This window comes from Candoia aspera, chromosome 5 (assembly GCF_035149785.1).
Source record: "Candoia aspera isolate rCanAsp1 chromosome 5, rCanAsp1.hap2, whole genome shotgun sequence".
NCBI classification, from domain to species: Eukaryota; Metazoa; Chordata; class Lepidosauria; order Squamata; family Boidae; genus Candoia; species Candoia aspera.
The window spans coordinates 48,200,768-48,223,748 of record NC_086157.1 but is presented as its reverse complement, the minus strand read 5'-3'; the positions used below and the strand labels follow the sequence as shown (position 1 = coordinate 48,223,748).

The 22,981-nt window shown below is 34.9% G+C and overlaps 1 protein-coding gene across 3 annotated transcripts in view; it reads left to right on the top strand.

Annotated features, from left to right (window-relative positions):
• SH3KBP1 (SH3 domain containing kinase binding protein 1) overlaps positions 1-22,981 on the top strand; it is a 130,185-nt gene that overhangs the window by 44,995 nt on the left and 62,209 nt on the right. For 2 of the 3 annotated variants that reach the window (XM_063305155.1, XM_063305154.1), the window contains exons 3-6: positions 1,555-1,678; positions 8,436-8,542; positions 10,293-10,419; positions 18,743-18,939. In XM_063305155.1, coding sequence (XP_063161225.1) covers positions 1,555-1,678; positions 8,436-8,542; positions 10,293-10,419; positions 18,743-18,939 — 555 coding nt within the window. Of the gene's footprint in view, positions 1-1,554; positions 1,679-8,435; positions 8,543-10,292; positions 10,420-13,254; positions 13,330-18,742; positions 18,940-22,981 lie in introns of all 3 variants that reach the window. The other variant, XM_063305156.1, reaches the window with a different exon arrangement.

Below are 22,981 nucleotides of genomic sequence, written 5' to 3'. Positions count from 1 at the left end.
AAATAGTAAGACCAGTGTCATTATTAACCAATTGCATGCTGGTAGTTTCCCTGACATTTTTAAACTTGAAAAGCCGATGACTTATTTAAAGAAATGGAACATCAGTGCAGCAACCAGAATTTATAGTTTATGATTAGCATTACTTTTCTGCCATTTTAAGGTTCTTTTGTTTCTGCCCAATTAATACTTATAGTTCATTGCTAAGAAGATTTTTAAAGCTTCCTTAGCCTCTATATGTAGGAAAGAGAGAGGGAGATCATTCTGGCTGCAGGAAGAAATGAATGTTGGATAAAACTGCCCAGGGCAAAAAGGATGCCCCTAGTTCAGTGTCAGTCTCTCTTTAACAGCGCTTCCTTTCTAAAACTTGATGAGTGACTCTTGAGGGGCACAGTTGATGGAAAGAAACTGAAAATTTAACTTAGTGTATTCACTTAGTATATTTCAAGCTCTTTCTTCCCACTCCGTATTCCCCTGGTGATCCAAGATCTCTTCAATTCTCATGTTTGCTGTCTGCAGTGGCCAGGCTACAAGAAATACTATCCTTACTGCCAGACAGCTTCCTCTGTGGCTTCTTGATGACAGCTTGCATTGCATACCTGCAGTCAGAATTACTTTCCTTTTTATTGTCGTATGCTTATTCTTCAAATTAAAAGATAATATTAAAGGTAGGGATTTAACATACATGTGCGGAAGAAGGTATTGTGTCTGGGCTGGATAACCTACAGGCTGTTTGTGGTCTACCAAATCCATTTTTGCAACCCCAAGACTCTTTAAGATCACAGGATTTAAAGATAGCAGTTTTCAACTGAATTATTGTTTTCTGGTTTTGATTATTTAAGTCTTAGAATAGATTAGATTTCTGGGATTACATCTGTTTTGTATATTTCTCATTCCCTCCACCCCAAGAGGAAAAAAAGCTAAAATCTCTGTTCCTGTTTACTTAGTGATGTAACTCTCAGGCCCTAACCTAGAGAGAGAAAATAATAGTTTTGGTTTTAATTTTTTGTTTTTAATGTAGCTCTGGACAAAAACTGCTCCCTGTACTATAGCAAGGAATGGAACTAATTCTTAAATAAGAACTCAGAGGCTCTTACTCTGAAGGCTGCAGTTTTGCATTTCCACATAATAATTCTACTTATAGTTGATTATGTAAATCAACGTATGTATTGGCAATGTTAATATTTGATCAAAGAGCAACAAGAAATCCAAGGGCTGTTGGATAAATTGAGAAGTTGGGGAAGGAGGGAGATGAAGGCAATGACAAACTACTTCTGTACTGTTAACAAGAAAACTATGAGTGTGTCTATTAAGTCACAGGTATTGAGTTTGACTCAAAGGGGCTTTATTTAAATATATGTAATTATGTGGATCATCCTTTCCTACTGATTTCAAAAAGGTTTCATTTATTTTATTTAGTTTTGTGTACCATCAGGTACTAGAGTCTCTTAGCAGTTTACCAGATTTGGAGACCCCAATATTTATCACGTAGTTCAGCTCTGTTCATGGGTGTGACTTCTAAAAGGACTCCCCCTTTTGTTTTTATTTCTTATACAGGAAATAAAAAAAGATGTGAAGAAAGAAAATCTTGCCAGCAAAGCATCAGAAATGTCTATTCATGAAGTTTCTAATGGAAGTTCTCTACTATTGTCTGAGACAATTATTAGAACCTCCAAAAAAGGTAATATATTTTTAACTATAAAACTATAATAAAGAGAAAGTATACTTCTCAGTGTATCCTAAGCATGTCAATACGCTTCCTGTGCCTCCTAGTTGCTATGACAGAGGCAACAGTATGCATCTAGATTAGAGATCCTATCTTATATTGAGTAGCATGCACATGCTTGGAGTAAAACGGTGCTACTGACCAAAATGTACCCAGACTGACTGGTATTGTTCTCCTTACAGGGAATGCTGTATACAGTTGCAGCCAAAAGTATTGCTACCCCTTCACTTTTTCCTAAAGGATCCCAATTTGCCGTGAAATAAGTTGAAATGGACACAAGTAAATGGCATCCACCATTCTTTATTCCATAGTCCATAGGGCAGACACTTTGCTTGTGATGTATGACTTAACATACATTTCATGAAGATTGTAGATTATTATTTCCACTCTTTCCTACCTTTTCTGTAACACTGAATTAAAGCTAAAACTTTCACTGTTTCCATTGTCAAATGATGCTCGACTTTCTACCAGTTTCCTGTGTTGCTGTTTTTCTTAGTGCTTACTCTGCATGATTGTGGGGTCTGATTGTTTTTGCACTGCACTTGCTTAGTTCTTACCGCAAAAGTATCAGTGCAGTAGACGATGGAGGATTTTTTTGTCTTAGCAGCTTATCACAGTCTGAAAGGGAGTGACACACACACACATGATTATATAATACACACAAACACATATACACACACAGACATCCTCACCCCATATATATATGTAAAATGTTATGGCTGAGAGGGGGAGGAGGATAGATGTAGACTTACTTATTTATCAAGCAGTTAAGATGTTTTTCAACTTGCCAGTCATTTATTTTAATGAATAAATATGAGTGTGGTTGTGTATGTATACACACATACTGTATATAAAAATGTATAGTGTTTTATGCACTCCTGGAGGGTGGGTTCCTTCTTGAGGAGTTAACAATAACATTCTGGAAGCCAGAGTGATAATGAAGTTGCTTCAGTTGCATGTGGTAGAACTTAGCAACAAACTATGTTAGGCATGGGAACTAGGAGAACAAAAGCTGCCCAAACAAGTTGTACTTTGAAGAGAGCTTTAATGAAAAGAGACAAGTATATCTAGTAAACTTCTAATGTTACAGTTGTCTGTAAAGCTGGAATTGCTCTACATGGACTTTCTTTTAAATCCCTTTTTTACTACATTTATTAAGCAGTTAGTCAGTTTTTTATTTAAGAATTGTTTCTGCCTGGTAGTATTGTTTTTACAAGAATCCAGTCAATTCTTTATAAGTAATGTATTGGTTATAGTAGGGTTAAAAAAGGAAGAGAAAATTAGGAACCATTTCTGAAGAATGCTGACATTAGAGGATGTGGTACAACATGAGCTAGTGGGTTTGAGTTTCACAATGTTCTTTATATTGAGATGCCCAACTTCTTTCAAGCTGAAGGCCACATTTTACCTTTAACTTATGTTTCATGGTTACATTCTAAAGTTGTAGGTGGGATCAGGTAAAAAAATAATTATATTCCATTTCTTACATTTAACAATTTTACCCACATCAACATTTCTATTTAAATGTTAACACAGTAGATACAATTAATCATCAGTCATATAATTAATAATGTTTCCTTTCTGGCACATAAATTATAATTTGGAAATTATCTAGAGGCCACAACCAAAGCTTTCCAAAGGAATGTGTGGCCCTAAGGTCTCAGATTAAATTCTTCTCTTTAATATCCCTGACTGACTTACTTTAGTCTTGTGTGAGCTCTGTCTCCAAAAAACAGAATTGATGTTGCTGCAAAGGGCCTGTTGAATTTACAATATCCGTACCTGGGATGCACAACAGCAGTTTCATCTGGAATTATCCCTAGAATCTGTTAATAATTAAAACAGAACTAATTGGGGTTCAATGCTCGGTATCCATTTTTGTCAAAAGAATATTTTTTTAAAAATGTATTATTGGTTTAAGCTTAGGTCTACTTTTTGAGGTCCAGCATTGTATGTTGTGGGCCCAGGAGTTAGCAACATCACTTTGGTCCACCTTTCACTAAATCTGTTACTTGATACACTTTTATGGCAACACATTTCAAATGCTTTGTTAGTACTGGTTGTAATTGTTTTTTGTTCCAGGGTTCAGTTTTGACTGTGTGACAGTCTGTTTTTTGAGTGCATTCTTCCCAATCACAGAATGCTGATTATTTTTAATATTAATTATACAAAGTTTGCACATGTAATCCAAAACTAAGACCATAAAGAGGTAGATGCTATAAGAAACAAAGATGCAGACATTGTATTAAACCTGCTAAATTATTTATATAAGTTTAGTTTTATGTTTAAACACCTTTACTTAAAAATTGTAGAAGGATTTGAAATAATTTCTTCAAATCTCAGTGGCATTCAGTTTAAAGAGGCCAATAATTTCCAGTGTTTGCCTCTGCAATATCTTTGGTTTTAAAGCTACAAGGTGCACAGCTGTGTTCTTTACCACGCACTTATGCTATATGTATTTTTTAAAATGTACTTCTGGCTACTGTGGTTGGAACAGCTGTCAGCTCTTCCTTATTCTTTTCAGAAAATTCTGTACTGCTGTGTTCAATTTAGTGAAATAAAGTAACAAATAGGAGATTTTTGAATAGAGAAAAAAGTCAGCATTAGACGGAATCCCTCTTACGGGATTATATACGGTTTGAGGGAATAAAACTAGATTGCTAAAGAGAGAGCAAAATTATGGCACTGGACTCCAAATAAAATACAATATTTGATGTGTAACTTCCAGAATATAAATCCTGAGAACCAAAAATACTGGTGCATTTTTGCAGTGGTAATTTTGCAAGATCCCTTTAGTGTTCTAAAGACTTGGCACTGCTTTTTGAATTGCATTTGTGGAAGTAATAGAAGGCTACATATGGTATTTGGCAGTTGGGCCTCTGGGTTCTTAAGGCCCTGGAATGAAAAGGATAACATTCTGCTGCAACAGCAGCAACTTTAAATCCTAGTCATTCTTAATAGTGCTGTTATATCCATGAACTTCTAGTAACCATTTAATTTTTAATGCCCTCTGCAGTTCTTTTATGTAAGATATTTTTAAATGTTACAGTGTTCAAAATCAGATGAAAAAAGGGAAGCTGGGTAAAAAAGAGAAATCATACTTACTTGCTTTGCTAAAACTCGTAATATTTATAGTGACTGGAAACTATTTTTCCTGTTTCCTTGAGTCTGATAGTACAGATTTACACTGTAACTTTTTTTTTTAATCTTGTGACCTATTTCTATTGCTGTGGTGTATGCTAACCCATACAGAGAATTGTCTTAAGGATTCACAGGACAAAGAGAAAGCAGTGTGAAATTCAGTTCATGAAAAAAGAGATTTGCTTTGTGTGAGAGAGGTAATGAACATTTAATGCAACCCATGGTCAATTTAGATTAGCACTTTAGCTGAATGAAAAAATAATTTATCCTAATTTAGCCAATTAAGATTTTAAAGAAAGATGTCAGAATGGTATATACAATCTACCTTTCCTTAAGCTCTCAGAAAAGATACAGGTATTACTTTATAACATGTCCCCATGTACAGGTTTTATATGTCTTCCACACACCCCTCTTGGAGAGGGGGGAGAATTTCTGTGTTTTTACACAGTATATCCTGTGTGGTATTTTCAGTTATATCTATGGCTGGTTTCATCCTTATTGGAACTCCTCAGACACAGGTAGCCAGATGTTATTCTATGGGGTTCAGACGCTTTACTGGGAATTGCACTCACAAACCTTCACACTTTAGACTCTTACATACAGTGCGTTAGCTTTAGGAGCTATGCAAGTGGTAGCACTCAGAAGCTGCAGGAAGGAATATCTAGAAGTGCTATAAATGGACTGGCCAATACTCTTATATAGTAAATATTAACAATATTTCTTCATTTTATATACTATAACAAATTATGTACTAATAATGAATAAAAACAGATTATTACATATGACTCAGCTCCAGACTCTATTCATAGAATGGTGTTAGTTAACCACTGGTAGCTTAAAAACAGTTTTGAAGTTCATCTTTTGCAGTTCGGTGTTTCCCAAATGTGGAATGCTAGCACTAGGCATTCCCAACCAGTACTCCCAAAACAAATAAAGTGCACCAGGTTGAAAAAAATCTGTTTCCGTTCATTAGTTATGTTGGGGGGGTTTTCTATGTGTTTTGGTGATACATGTGTTCCCACTGTTATCTTCTGTTTTTCTTGCACTTCTGCATTGAACTATAGTCTATCTATTTAACCTTACATTTCTGCTCTTCACAAACAACCATCCCCAGATGCTGTGGTTCTATGGTAGTGTTTTGCCTGAAACATTTTTATCCCATTATCCAGGAAAAAGCTAATTGGTTCATGTAAGGTAGAAGAAAAAATAAAATAGTTCCTGTTATAAAAGGCAGACCACCAACTGTCATGCTGATTAAGAACTCAGGGGCTGAAGTCCAACACATTTGGGAGGCACCATGTTAGGGAAGATTGTGGTAGTTCTTATAAAACTAGACATAATGAAAATAATTCAGAGAGAGAAAGAGGTGGTTATCTTTCAACATAACCAGTGGGAGAGGTCAAACTTCCTAGCTCTTATTCTACAGTAAGTGTTTAAAGTCTGTTTGGGGCAGATTTCTTATTGTAATCTTGGCAAATGCTAGAGGAAATATAGCACTGTATTTTGCTGATCTTAGCTTTCTTCAAATTGATATAAAACTGATAGCTATAACCCATCATGTCACTGAGGCCAAAGGTGCATATGAGTCATTTAGTACCCATCCCCTCCCTATAAAGTTGTTTCAGTTGATACCTGCCAAGCCCTATCATAGCAGGCCTTAGGTGGGCCCAGAAAATTTTCTGATTTATTTTAAAATTAGGATTCTTTTGGTCTTATTAGTTTGAATTGTTAACCTTTTGTCTTAGGAGGATTTACCAGAAGATGCAGCTAATGCATAATAAATACATATTTCTGAAAAAGTTAATCATGATCTCAGTGAAATCACACACATGGATTTTGTACCTACATGGAGCCAGGTTCAGAATTTCCTAGAGCTAATTTTTTTTGGTGGGAGCCCTATTCTCATCTGCTTGGCCAGAGACCATTCTGCTGCTTTTATTTCAGTCAATCTGTTCCAATGCAGAAAAGTTACAGACCTTGCTAAGCTTTGATAAAGTTGCTTCCTTTAAAAAAAAAAACCCAAGGTTTTAAATTCCATTGCACCAGTATTTTGGAATTAGCTTTGGCATTGTGCCAGGAAATTCAGAACTGAATTCTAGAGCCACTCAGTGATCAGGTATGTAATTATAGTGGGAAGAGGGAACCTAGGTAGAAGCAGCTGAAGAAGTAAAGGTACAAAGGGGAGGAGGTTTGTAGGCAAGAGTGTCAGTTTCCTTGAAGAGAAAGTTTTGTGCAGTATCTGTGATTGAAATAGGTGTGGTCCACCAAGAGGAAAAAAAAAGAAATAAAAACACATTTAGGACCGTGAGGAAAGATTGCTGTGGACAGGTTTCAGGGAAATATAAAACACTGTACAGCACCTGCATTATATTCATGCATTTTATACTTCAGCATACTTGATATTATATGGCAGTACAAGGAAGACTATTTAAACACTGTACAATGTACTGTATTTTATTTTCTAAGATAAAAAAAATACCACAAATTATGTTAGATGTACCTTTGAAACTTCTACTTATATGTGCAAATTTATTTTTAGTCTTTCATTATGAGCACAAAAAAAAACCACTTCTCAGTTTTAAGGTCATCATTTAAGCTTATACTAATTTAAGGATTTCCTAATGCTAACATGGCATTTCTGATTACTTGAACAGAAAACTATCAACAAGTGCTTTTGACACACTTCTTAGTTTCGAAAGCTGTCATGCAGCATATAGAGCTAGTATGCAAAATGCAGAAGTCTAGAGTTACTCTTGCACTGCAGATTTCTTTAGATCATGGCTATTACCACTACTTACAATTTTAGTGTTTCACATAAACACTAAACACTGCTGTGATAATTCTGTTTTGGACCAGGATGAGGAGCAAGAGCAGCAAAAGCTCTGGTCCCTGTCTGGGTAATAAAGAATCAGCATGATCAGGGAAGACTGTCAGATACTAATTGTTCAAGGCACAAGAATAAAAGGTAGACATTGCTTCTAGAGAGTTTTATATTAAAGTATGTAGTTTCTTGCCTTTATTTAGTTGGTGGCTGTCAAGCCTGGTCTTGCTGAATGACTATGTGGTCATACCATGTGATTGCCATCTTAACTCAGACATGTAGCCTCACAGCCACCAGGAATATACACTTGGCCCACCCTTGTCTGGTCTTAGAATTTCAGCAGGACTGGGTTTGGTTAGTACTTGGGTAGAAGGTCACAAAGGAATTGCAGGGATATAGGCTAGACTGGGAAGACCTTTCAGAAGAAGGCAATGCCAAACACTATTATATTGCTATCAAGAAAATGACATGTCACTGTGAGTACATGTTGATTTCTAGGATATTTTATATCATTTTATATCATTTAGGAAGTTTTACACCAGGGTCCAGAGTAAGACCAATTCCATTTACCTGCCTGACACAGTCATTGCAGGTTGCCTCACTGTCATTATGGCACTGAGAAATAGAATGTTAAATTGAATTGAAGTGTGTATTCAAAGGGATAAGAATCAATCTCCCTATTACCTATATCTGTTTAAATATTCACTTTATAATTAATAATAAAAATATTTGGATCTTATTTAATTGTAGGTGAACGAAATAGACGGCGACGATGTCAGGTGGCTTTCAGTTATATGCCCCAAAATGAAGATGAGCTGGAGTTGAAAGTTGGAGACATCATTGAGGTAGTGGGAGAAGTAAGTAGTGCTCTTAAGCTTTTCAGTGTCCAAGTTTCTCTTATAGTTTGAATAGTGTCCTGTCCATAGTGAATAAATACATTTTTAAATAAATAAATGAATTCAGTGAGAAGAAGAGACTCCTGTTATTGCCTACATTTGTGTAGGAAGAAATTCTAGGTAAATGGGAAATTTATGCACATTTCCCATAATCTGTGAGTTAACTTTTTTCTTGGAGCTTGCTTATTTTACAGGGTACAGGGTGTGTAAAGCTTGGCTGATTGAAGAGGAAGGATATGTTATTTGTTTCTTTATTATATTTAAGGTCATCCAACTTCACAATGACTTTGGGTGGTATACATTATAAAGGATAAAACAGTGATAAACAAGAAGAATATACATGTCCTGATGCAAATTCCAAACACTTCACAAAATACACCTGACAGGAGCACAACAACCACCCTGTTCCAGAGGAAGGGGTGCACCCTCACCTCCTTCAGGAACAAAGCCATCACCTCCTCCCTCAAAGAAGCCAACACCACTGCATGATTCAGATATTAAGTTTTATAGCTACCAGTAATCCTCTGGGCAGCCTTAACTATCCAGAAGGGACCTGGATCCAATAAACAGGTGGCTGAACTTACAGTTTAGAGGATCCTGTCCACTTCCTCTGGAGTCTTTGACTTGAACTCATCCCAGATAACCTCACAAGACTGAGCCCCAATCACCTCAACCAGACATGTTCATTCAGAGTTCAACCATGAATGAATCTGAGTTACTTTATGTGCCAGATAGGTAGAATATTCTTCACAGCAGCCTTCAAGTTGATTGAATGCCTGTGCCTCCCCAGAAGGAATCAGGTTACCCTAAAAAGGGCTGCCAGCCAAACTATCAATGGATGCAGTAAACACAGAGAAATACTGATGTTTCACTGCCCTTATTGCCATACTGTAATACTGAATGTGGACTCCTACCAGTGCTTGCTCAGACTGACTCTTTGCCTTCTTATAATGGTATTGTAGGTGCCTATTCCTGTGCTTATGTCCTGAAGCTCCATATCATTTTAAATCTGAAGAATGTAACTATAGTTTACAATACAGCTAAGGACTTTAATTCTTATAATCTAAGCCCAGTATTCTATCCACTGAAAACTACCCACTTTCAGTTCTTTTAATACAATCATTCAGGGGGGAAAATATTAGTAGTTATTTTAGTAGTTATGAATCACTAAAATAAGAAACTAACAATGCATCAGAGAAAATTATATTTTACATTAAATCCTTTAAAAATAGTTATTAGCACTTGGAATTCAGCCTGGAAACAAGACTATAGTATATAGTAGGCACAATATCTTCCCTATGTCAAATGTTAGTTAAAATACATAGTGTTAAAATCTGCAGTGCTTCAGGGATCTGACTCTTCTTTGGCAATTGTTGAGTGCATCACTGTAATCAAAATGGAAAGCTATCAGTCTATGGATAACAGATCTGGAAAGAAAGGAAGGTGTGTAGCTAGCTAACTAGCAAACACCCTTAGAAACTGAGGCAGCTTTTGCCTTGTCATTGAAATCTTAGACTAGTGTAAAATTGGTTATTGTTTTTAGAGGGAGTGTGATATTAAATATGGGCCATAATTATGGTATTCCAGGATCCATGAATAGCATGTCCATGAATATTTATCAGCCAGAGGTTTGTATGTAACAATACTAACGTTGTTGTCATTGTAGATTTAAATTTGGGAACCCACTATGTTTGTTTCTTCCATGGCACAGGTAGAAGAAGGTTGGTGGGAAGGAGTGCTAAATGGGAAGACTGGCATGTTTCCTTCTAATTTCATAAAGGAACTTTCTGATTCTGATGATGCTAGAACTGTGCATGAAGAGCACCTGATAAAACCGAGTAAGCATATAAACATTCATTTTATTTTAGCTTTGGTTGGATTCTTTTATTATATGATGGCATTTTCTTTTTCTCTTTTCTAATGAACAAAATCTAACAAATTTGTAAAAGTTGTACAGTGAACTGTACCGGGTGGAACAGAATTAATACTAAATTGGGTTTAACAAGCCACAAAGATTTAAGCTTCCTAGCTGCTCTTTTTTTGATTGAATGACCTTTTTGTTCATTTTCCTTAACCACATATATTGTACCACAGGAAGTTCTGAAATGCTAATTCAGAAATTCAGCTGAACTATGCTTGGTAATGTGATGCTCCTATCCTCTAATGTCAACCACTAAAGGATGATACTACATTTGCAACAGCTTTACTTTTTTCTTTTGCTTGACACTTAGCATCTCTTTGTCTTTTCTATCAATGGTGCTGCTGTGACTGGAGCTGAGGTCTAGGTCAGTAAACCCAAGGAATGGCCCATACAATTATGCAGAAGGTGGTCTGTAGTGGGGCAGTGGCAAACAAACTAAGCCAGGAGACAGTTGATCATTTAGGGTGGCAGATGCTCTTGTATTCTTGATTTTTTAAATAGTCTGTACTATTGGACTTCGCTACAGATGCTGCTTTTGTTATTTTGCTTTATAAATATCCTGCACTTTTAAGTTACAAAAGTATGCTTCTTTGCATGCAATGAATCATTAAGCATAGCATGTAAAATTACCTTGTGCACCATGGGATAGTATACCTTTGATTAAAAAATCCACATACATTTAATATGTAAGTGTGACTCGTTTGTATTACAAAGTAGAAGTGTAATAACAATAATAATATATTATACTTTGTTTCTCTTTTTCTCTTTTTTGTATTTTTTCACTTTAAAGCACTTCTTATGCTTTTTTTAGAATGTATGTATTTGCATTATAATTATCTTTGTGTTCTGTTCCTTTTCTTTTTCTTTTTCTTTTTCTGTTATTATTTTAAAAACAATACAAATAAATACTAAAAAAAACCAAAGAAGTGAGGGATTTGTGACCCTCCATATGCTGATGAATTATAATTCCCAGTATCCCTTGGACCTGCTGTACTGGAGCTACTGGGAGGGCCAAAAGTTTTCCTTTGCTGTAAAGATTCATGGCTTTGGGCAATGATAAATAACTATGTAAAATTATTTTGTCAACTTCACACCTCTTCCATGGTGCACCCCACCTTATATCTCTTTTTGATGAAAAAGAATGAAAGGAAGGTTAGGCCTATTTTTCCTAATATGTTAAGATCCAATATTAAATGGAACTTGTTTTTGCAGAGAATTACATTGTCAGTGCTATTCAAATTGAACTTTGGGATTTTTAATTAAATTTCTTCAGCATTTTTTAAAGGATTTGCATGCTTACAAACTACTTGTTTTGAATAATTACAACATATTGTATACTTTGCAGTGCTTCTACAATGTTTTTATTAATTACTAAATTAATAAAACTTTGTCAAGAATATTGCATGAGAATCATTATTGCTTTGTTTTAAAATACAATTGTTTTTAGTTTCTATAATTTTTTTCAGGTGAAAACATATTTATGAGTTTTCTTTTGTTTCCATCTTTGCTGTTTCTTTTGCTTCCCTCTCCCCCATCATAATAACTAAAATGCTTCACATCATTAACTGGATATATTCCTTGTAAATATATGGCATCAGATGAAGGTGGATTTGCCAATAGTTACCAAGGATGTTTATGGCAAAGGACAGAATTGAAACATGGCTGTTCCTGATTTATAATAGCCACTATAGTCTTACTCACTATAGTCCACTAATTCTTGACTTTATCAAGGAGATATATATACCTAGTAAATTCAGATGAATAACTGGCACAAGGATATGACAGATCAGGATGTTACAGATATTCTCTGTATAGCTTAAAAGTTGACAAGCAAAGCCTTGACTCAAAATATTTTTATCATTCATACTATACTAGCGGTACTTGAAAAGATGGCATCATGAACAGTCCTAAGTATCCTAGATGAAATGAAAGCAGTTTTTGTAATCATTGCAAGTCTTTTATGCAGAAGCCCACAAAACCTGAACTGTAGACTTTTCAGTAATTTTTAAAGCTATATAAAATGTTTTGACATAAGGAAAATGTAATAATGTCTCAAAACCAGTCATTCTATTTTTACATTGCTTTTTGAATAGAGAAATTTGTTTAGCAACACATATTGATGAATTCCTAAATACATGATGCTACCAAACTCAATTTGGTTTAAAATGTGTTCTGCTATGCTTATAGAATTAAAGGTTAGCAGCAAATGTATTAGGATACGTTTTTTTAAAAAGGGGGTGTGGGGTAAGGTTAAGCATCACACAAACCTTCTCCCATTTTTTTCGTGCAATAACATCTCTGGAAAAGCTCCCCAATCCTCTGGAAACAGATTTGGGGAGGATGATACAGGAGTTATAGAGAGTAGAAAAGTTGGTTCTGCTTATTTGGTTGATAGACACAATTCAATACACTCAGGACTATGTGTTATGAGCAGAAAGACAACAAATGTATTCCAATGCTACACTGACTTGCAGAGAAATTGTATTTCTGCTCTTTATGGACCATCAGAAATAATCAGAAAGAATACACTGTTCACATTGTTGAATGGCATAATTTGTACGAAGTTTAGACCGTTTTCTCTCAGAAATGCAAACAGTGAAACCACAGATTACTTATAGTCTTGTTCTTTTACTAATGAAACTTTAATGCAACAAAATTAAAAATTATTTCTTTCCTTACTTTTGCTATTTTACTTCAATTTTCCTATCCTTTCTTTTTGTTTTGCTCTCCTTTTCTTTCATTCTGCTGTCAGGAAAGTCTGCCTTTGAAGGGTCAATTCTGTATAAAGTGGGACCGACAAAGATTGAGAGCTGCAGACGCTATAACAGTGAGTTAATTAACAGAAAAAAGAGAGAATGCTAAGTTAAGGCTGCTCTTTGAATGTGTCTGTTTTCATCTGCCAGTGGAAGAATGTCCATCCGTTACGCATTCAAGTCTTGGCTACTTGCATAGTTGTCTGTGAGATGAGGTCAGTTCAATTTGTTTGCAGTGCACAACACACTTGTTTTGGAAATGAACATACTCTACGTATATGGACAAAACCAATTTGCAGTATTGGAAATCATCCAAAGGAATATCATGCTCAGCTAGATATTTGCTTTCACCTACAAGCATGCACATTGGAATGATTGTAGGACTTGTAGGTCAACAGTAGAATATGTGGTTGGAGCTCAGAATATATAGGTTCAGTTCTCTAAGGATTATTTAAAGGATATGGGGGGAAACTTTGCTTGAAACCTTGGACAAGTATTACTAATTGAAGCATTTAGTAGTAGGCTAGATAAACGAGATTTATCTCCATACGTAGCAGCTTTGTACGTATTAATGATATAACAGTTTATCATTTTCTTAGATATTCTTAAGTATTAAAAAAGCATGATGGGAAGAACCAAAATATTGCTCAGATTGATTAATGAGAACTGTTAAGAAACAAGTAATTGTTTTTAAAAATTGACAGTTTGGTTTACCTTCCTAACTTTATCATTATTCAAAATGCTATTGACCATTCAGATCTTACACTGTAGCTACTCCATGAAAACACAACTCCTTATTTTGCCAAGTGTTGCATCTTGGAATTTAAACCTATACCAAATATCTGTGAAGCAGAATGGGAGAAAGACATGTCTGCGATATGAAGTGGAAAAGAGAGGGATGGGATACTTTTTCACACCTTCATTTATCAACAACAGGAGAAAAACTGAGCAGAGTTAGAATGGAGCATTCTATTCATGTATTTTTTTAAAAGGTTTTATATGCTGCCTTTAAAAATAAGAATCTTCTCAAGCAACTTCCAAATAAAATTAATTGAAATACTTTATAAAACAGTAAGCACACTAAACAAATTAAAAAGATTTTGTCATTATAAATGAATTGGGAATGAACTCTGAAACAAATTTGATTTAATTAATTGCTGAATAAACCAACTTGAATTATTTGTCTTATATAGCAAACTAGAGTTTCCATATAATGACAAGCCAAGAATTGTAGGAATAGAAGCTCACTTGAATATGGGAAGAGGGAAATATGGTTTAGCATTACTTTTAAACTGGACAGAAGGCCATGTAGTATGGTCAGGTCTGCTGAGAGTAAAAAGGGGATTGGACAGGCTTAAACATGATAAACATGAAAGGGAAGAAACATGATAAACATGAAAGAAAAGAAATAAGGAAGAGAAGAAAAAGAAGATATAAGATATATTCCAGGAAAAAAACAAACCTGATCCCATGAATCAGCTTGAAGTTTAAGACTCAGACTATATCTCTGCCACATGTTCATATGTTTGAAAAGTTACTTATTTTTTATGCTGATTAAATTATCAAATTATCATTCAAGTCTTTGGCAAAAGAAGAAATGTTGGGAAGAAAAAGATCAGTCCCGAATAATAAAAAACAGTTTGAGACTAGTAACAAAAAACCTTTTATTTGATTTTTTAAAACTGGCATGTTCATCAACTCCATTGTTGTATTACATTATAGTGAAGTTATCAAGTAAAGTAGAAGACTGAAATAATGATATAAAATCATACAAGTACAATAGTCTTTTGCTACCACAAAGGGAAAAGCAGTCTGAATCCATACAGGTAGATTCTTAATGCTGTTAAAGAGGGCACTGAATAATTAATATATGTTATCCCATGATATAGGCCAGTGCTAATTTCTCTTTACTCTGCATGATTTGCCAAAGGAGAAGGATTCAAGCATTTGTCATTGTGTTAAAGTAAGTTAATATACTAGGCAAAAGGTGGCAAACGAACAATAAAACTGTATATTCTGAAAGAATATCAATATTATTACAATAGATAAAGCTTGGAAAGTTGTTCTGATGGTGCAGTTGGAAAAACATTTACTGTTCTAATTGATTAATTTCATTTATAAAGAGGTTCTGTATACCACAACATTCCAAGTTGTAGCCTATTAGAGTTGGGAGAGATTTTCACCCTGACCTTGGAATTTCTGCCCTTCCACCATTAAGTTGTAAGTCCGGTTCGCTCTTCAGTTTTCTGTTACAAAACATTACTGAATTAAGTAATATTTGACAGTAGTGAATTTTTCTACATGTGCCTTCAACTCAGTATTGTCTAGAGGCACCAGATTACAACTAGGTCTTTCATCTTTCTGGCTGGAAAATGATGGCATTTCAAACATAAGTGAAGAGGATGGGTGCTTTACTCCATCTGTTACTTATTTGCATCAGTATTATACTGCATTGGCATTTTACCACAGTGCATGGCTCCATTAATTTGCACGAATTAACTACAGTAGCACAATTCGCAGACTCTTCTGTGACACAACTTAGCTTTGATAGATGAGACTCCCCCACCCCCAAAGCTCTATATTAGGTGCTTTGCAGCATTAAGTAAAAAAGGATATATGATGCTTATATTAATATGGGATTCTTTTATTTAAAAAATTAAAGCAGTTGTTTGATCTTTTAAAATGTATTTTTAATTTTCATTTGGCCTTTATGTTTCTTATTGTTGCAGTTCAGTCCCTGGCATTGCAGATAAAACAATCAGGGAGAAAATGGAGAAAATCCCTTGTTGAGAATCTACCAGTCAGGAAGTTCAGAACTAGATACAGTGATAATATTAATAAGGCAGCAGTAGAGATGAAAATTGGAAACAGTTAAAATTATTTCTTCATTCTAGGGTAACCTAATACAAATCCAGACTGTAGCTTGATTTAACAATATTCAATACAGTTCAGCACTTAGAATGTGCTAGAATCTCTTTGAGTTGTAGAATGCTGGAATGACTCCAGCATCACTGGAGGTAATTGTTAATGTATTAATTTTGAAGTATCTGTCTCCCCCCAGTGTACAGTTTGCAAATGCATTATACCTTGATAACGTTTGAGAGGCATGTTCAAGATAAGCTCAGTACAGAATTTAACAATCAGAAAGCTTATTGTTTGTTATAATACTTGCTTGAAATATATTGTAATAGCTATGGATAAGTGTGGATATTGTTTGTAGTACACACTGTGTGATAAAGGAAATGTCATTTTACCACTGCAGCATAAATGGTAAAGATTTATATTTCAGAAGTCTAATGTACTAATGCAAATGTTTCATAGAAATGCTTAGTTCAAGAAATCAATGTAACTTCTCTGATATTCAAATCATAATTTAAGATTGTAAAATTCTTCCAATTATTAAAATAATTTAAAAATCCCCTTGCTAGTTGGAATTGTTTTGGGTTCATCATCATCATCATCATCATCATCATCATCATCTGTTAAATTGTGTCTGATTTGTGGAGACAGCCTGGGCAAGTCCCTGCAATTTTCTTGGCAAGTTTTTTTGGAAGTGGTTTGCCATTGCCTCTTTCCCAGGGCTGAGAGAGAGTGACTGACCTAAGGTCACCCAGCTGGCTCTGTGCCTAAGGTGGGACTAGAACTCATGGCTGCCAAGTTTCTAGCCTGATGCCTTAACTACTACACCAAACTGGCTCTCAGTATCTTGTAGCCAGTGCAGATTGCACAATCCCAGAGACTAAAACATCTCTACATTTTCTTCCACAGTGGTGGACAAAGCATTGCTTTCAGCCCAAGATTTCCTCTTTCCCAAACCCTACTGCAGTTGGAACTTGGAACAAATCTCTTTCTCTCTTGTATTTAATCTAAGGACTGCAAGAGCAAGTGGCGTAGTAGTAGCTCATGCTGATTGCTAGCTGTCATCCAACCTACAGAAAAATTGGCAAGGGGAATAAACTAGAATATTAAAAAAAACACCTAAAGAAACCATCTCAGAATACTCATGATGCCACTCCAAGTTCAGAGTGTTGTGCTCTATAGTCAAAACACACATGTATTTCATTTCAGGCCTTGAACACTCAAAATCTTCATTTTGAGATTGAAATGTATTAAGCTCAAAAGTATTTCATATCTTAATTTGGACAATATTGTTTATGACTACAAATTAGGGAATTTACCCATATTTTGTTAATAACCATGTCACTGGTACAGCTATTGGAATATGTGCATTATCCTTATCTGAAGTCATAGATTAAATCATTATTTCTGCTTATCTATGGTTTAAAATCTATGCATAACCATATCCTTGATCTTAAAAATGGTTCTTCAAAAAACTACCATTTTTGTTCCAAATTTATTCAGGTTTGATGTTTTGTACTTAATACTTTTGGACAGTAGGAACAGCAGAGGTTCAAACTGGTACCCAAATTAAAACAGTTCCTTTATTTTTTATTTTTCCAATCCATGTTTATGACAAGAAAAGATCATGTAAATCTTGAATGTATTTGCTCAGAGAATTATCTGTTATGCAGCTATCACATAAGGTATCTATTCTTGTGAAATCGGTAAGTGCTTTGTAGGAAAAACAAGTTTACCTTCTGTGTTAATAAAAATGGAATAGTCTTTTTCACTGATGCTAGTAAAACTAATCAGGTTGTCTGTCTCTATGTATTTTATTCTTGCACAGGGGTGTGGATAAGCTTTTCAACAAGATCACCTCAGATAAACATTTGATTCAATATGTTGGCAGAGATAATGTTATATAGTCCATTTGATTGCATATTTGATTAACTTCTATTTTATGTTTCTATCTCTCTTAAATAATTTACCATATTGATTGCATAATTGATTTGTTGTGAATTAAATAGATAAAAGAACCAATATGTGGATTAACTCAACTATATTTTAAATAGGATCGAACTAGTATGACATATGAACAAGGTAGTTCTGATAATATGAAAAACTTCACTTTTGCTTATGTCAGTTAATTTGTTTAAATTTTAACCATATGAAGGCTACCTGTGAATTTATTCATTTATTGAGATGTTAACTGAAGCCCTCCTGTAGATGCCCACACTTTTGGAGTGTAGCCACCAGGAACAGGGCCTTTTGCTGTGAAATTACAATAATGGAATATCCTTGTCAGCTTGTGCCCACTCCCTATTATCCTGTGAAAGACCTTAGAATCTTACTATTCCACAGTGTAAAGTATCTGAGGGATATAAATTAGATTCTCTCTCTTCTACCTCCCCTTGTATGAGTATGCATATCTTTCTCTCATATGTTCTCTGTAAGAATAATAAATCTGGTGCTGATTGCTGTGCTGTCAGTTTTGTTGGAACAACATTTTAATTTAAATTTGGGTATAAGAGAATATTATACTATTAATCTGGTACATGAGGAATTTTTTTCATTTTGCTGATTGATTGTACTGTTATAAAAATAATCTTAAAAGCGATGTTTCTTTTTCTTTCTTCCCTCTGGCAGGTTTAAGAGATACTACAGGCTCAGAAAGTGATGGTGGTGACTCAAGTAGCACAAAATCAGAAGGAGCCAATGGAGCAGCAACAATCCAGCCCAAGAAAATTAAGGGGATTGGATTTGGTGACATTTTCAAGGACAAACCCATAAAGCTACGTCCAAGGTCAATAGAAGTAGATAATGATTTTCTGCCAGTTGAAAAGGTACAGTATATAAATTAATCACATATGTTCAGACTTGTGTGTTTCTCTCTGAAGATTAGATGTTCTGCCAAGGTCAAGAAAACTAACACTACTTAACTGATATTATTGAACTTTCTAATTGCCTAGAAAGATGTATCAGTGATTCATTCCTATACGTAGTTATTCCTTTTCTATAACAGAGAAAGAATTCTTCAGTATCTTCCTGCGGTTTGTTTTAATATTATTATAGGAATTCTTAGACTGTTCAAAAACTGTTGTAGAATTAATTTCTGCTTGTGTCAGACTCCATAAATGGATTGGTATATCTGTGGGATTACTTCCACAATGATATCCAACATGTTTGGGTATTTATTTTGAATTCAGTCTTCCAACTTAAGGTATGCTACATGCAAAATGGCAGACCCTGCTTCTGACCTTTATCATAGTACTTTAATAATTATTTGTAAAATAATACTTTTTGCAACCTGTGCTTCACTATTGCACAACATTAATATATCTGAAATATAACAAGAAATAGAAATAGGAATTATAGTAAGGATGGGAAATGATTGGGCTTAGTTTTGAAAAAGATGATTTAAGGAAAGGAAATCTACCATCAGTTTTTGAGAAACTACAGAAAAAAATGTCCTGCTATCAGCTGTTTGGAGAAAGATGGCATGAGATAGGATTTCATATAGGCAGTGTGAAAAAGTAGTTATAATGTGGGAAGCTAATATTTAAGATAACAAAGTCCTTTTTTCCAGTTCTTTTTGTCTTTGACTCTAAATCATTTACAATTCCTTCTCTACTTCTGTCCTCCAGCAAATACTCAGTGATTCATGAGGTACTTGTATGGCTCTTTGCCAGTAATGCAACCTAGTACCACCTCCCTGGTGCATACAGAGCCCTGCAGAAATAATTTTGGCACCTGAACCAGAGGAGCAATATGCTAAATAGTTTTAACAAAGAAAGAGATGTAAAGAGCTTGCCCTTAAATGCCCTTGAGAAGCCTCTTCCAAAATCTGAGTTCCAACTGACAGTCATCAGAAGGAATACATTTTGAAGTTGGAGAAAGGCTTGGGTATAGAAAATAATGAAGGTGATGGATTATCTGAGCTGGCATTTAGCTACTTGTGGCACCATTTATGTATTTGCTTTAATATTGTCAATCTCTGAAAGTAGTTTCAGTGGAATCTTCTTGTTCTATTTTGGTACTCCAGATTCTTTTCAGATTGTATAAATCTTTTGGCTTTTATTAAAGGCAGAGTTGTTGGCATTGTCAGTTTTACTGAGACAGTCTCATAACTTATTTGGCCAATAGTTTTGACTCTGTCTCCCTAGTGATACAGCTATAAGAAAGTGTTCATTTCATATTTTTTTAAAGGACTACTTTCTAAGAAATTAGAAATGCAATTATCTCCCTTGTGAGTTAAAAAAATTTGATTGTTATATTTGTGGGCAGTGTGTATTTGATATATTTACTGTATTGGAATGAGATTAAACCATACTGATGAGAACTTATTGTTCATGGAATATTAAATAGTAATTCTGTAGCTATTCTAAAAGAATGTTTTATCTGTTTAGAAAATAAAAGCAATGATGCTGTGTAACATTATAAGCAATATAAAATGCCCTTTGAGAAGAAAACACCTATAGAGGCCTGGATCCATGAATGGAATTGTTCATTCTGTTTGAGGAGGGATCTGTGATTAAGGACATACTCCTATTGGAATGGATATGGTATAGTTATCCTTTTATTCATGTTTTTAAAAACTGAACCATCATCAGGATCCGAATATTGTAGACTGATGGTACTATAATCTATCTTGGAATTGTTTTTCTTTTTTTAATCTGTTCAGTCGTGTCTGATTCTCGGAGATTGCCTGGACACGTCCCTGCAGCTTTCTTGGCGAGGTGTTTTGGAAGTGGTTTGACGTTGTCTTCTTCCTAGGGCTGAGAAAAAGTAACTGGCCCAAGGTCACCCAGCCGGCTTTGGGCCCAAAGCAGGATTAGAACTCACAGTCTCCTGGTTTCTAGCCTGATGCCTTAACCACTACACCAAACTGGTTCTCTATTGGAGTAGGATACATGAAATCCCTGATGTTAGAGGAGCCATGTTTGGGGGTTTATGCTAAAGCACTGAACTATAAAATGCTATCTACGCTTAATACATTCTTCATGAGTTGATATGTCATCTTCAATGTTGTCATCTTCAGTAGCAGCTGAATATAGCAAATTATAGTACTTAAGTGTGAAAATTACAGAGGTATGGATTAGTCTTACTCAAAACCACATGATTAACTTCATATTCAGCAAGTGCTTCCTTAAGAAATAAACTTATATCCAGTAGCCTGTAGCTCTTTAACATAATTCGATGTCGAAATATGAACCCATTTATTTCCAGCAAGTCATGTCCTTCTGAACCATTGTCGTTTCCCATCAGCATCATTCTTATATTGTCAGGATCTAACTTTGACCATAGCCTCCAAATAATTGATTTTTATATACAGTATATACAAGAACATAATTATTTATGAAATTACTTCTGGTAAATGCTACATGAGTCGGTAAATGTTCACTGACATTTTCCTGGCCATGGTGTAAGATTCTTCAGAGCTAATTTGAAACTGACTCTGTACAAACATCATGTCCTTATATACTTCCATATTCAACAGTGCCCAGAAACAGCCCCTGACCATTGTGTAAATCATGTTTTTCCCTGTTTAATTATATGGAAGCTATAGATTTCTAATGTTTCTAATAATTGCAGGAAAATATCTGTTATATTCCACCAGGATGTTGACATTCTCAGTCTGTTTTATGATTTGGCCCCTATATTTGATGTTCAGTCAAGAATGACTAATATATGTTTTTCTGCATTCTCTAAAGTATTAAGTTTACCCAGTGTGATTGTCCACACACTGTTAATTTATTTTATAGGATATACTCTTTTGAGCTTAGCCTTACTAGAGAATAGCAGTTTTTGTACCTTGTCCATTGTCCTGAAACTTATTCCATAATTTAAAGAATTTTTCACATGTTAATTACCCCAGAGTTGTATTGAAGATTTGCATACTAGGCTGTCATTTGGTCATTCTGATTCTTTCTTGCTTTAGTTATATTACTTACAGTGTATCTATTACTTTGAAGGGCATTGTTAAGTGTTTCACAGTAGCTGTGAAAAACTACATTCCTACATTATAACATCTGGATTCAAGAGTCTGGACAAGAGGTCAGTGATATGTGGTTTCACAGAGTGGCTACTTGGAGAGACGTGCCAATTTGGAAAAGACCACAAAGCACTTATTTAACAGAATTTTGATTGCCACTCCTTCTGCCATTCCTATTAGTAGGATATTCTATACTAATGGTATTTGGCTGACTCATTTTTCTGGGCAAGTAGGCACACTTCCAGATCACTGAATTGCTGCCACACATCATTTGGCCCATTTGGGCTAAGAGGCAATTGGACATTTCATCACTTCCTTCCATATTACAACTAGGCATAAAGAATAGTTCCCACACTGTCAAATGCTTCTGGGTAACCAAAGCCACCTCCATTTCAAAATCAGGACAAAAAACAGTTTTAAATAACTCAGAGAAATATATTACCTAGAAATGACATGAATTTTTCAATTTTATACATGTTGCTTTCCTAATATGTACATGTATTGTCCAAATATTATTCAGATCTTCTTTGACTTAAGGAACTTACTACATTTGCTGTGAAATACAGCAACATTCTAGATAACCGACCCATCTCTGGAAAGAGAGAAATAAATTAATATTTTTACTGTGTTAGGTTCATGATGGGCATGAGTCTAAAGACCATTATCCTTTCTAAATTCTTGATAACAATTCAAAATGAGTCAGCAATTGCTTTAGCTATTGGGTCTCTAGTGTGGCACTCATGGATACAAATGTGTCCACAAATATTTTACTTGGTACCTGCCAGAATTTCAGCCCCTGTTGGGTTTTTTTACATAGTTCTTTAATTTTAAAAATGTGAAGCATCAGTCTTAACCATAATCGATATTTCTGATTATACCAATCAACCCTATGT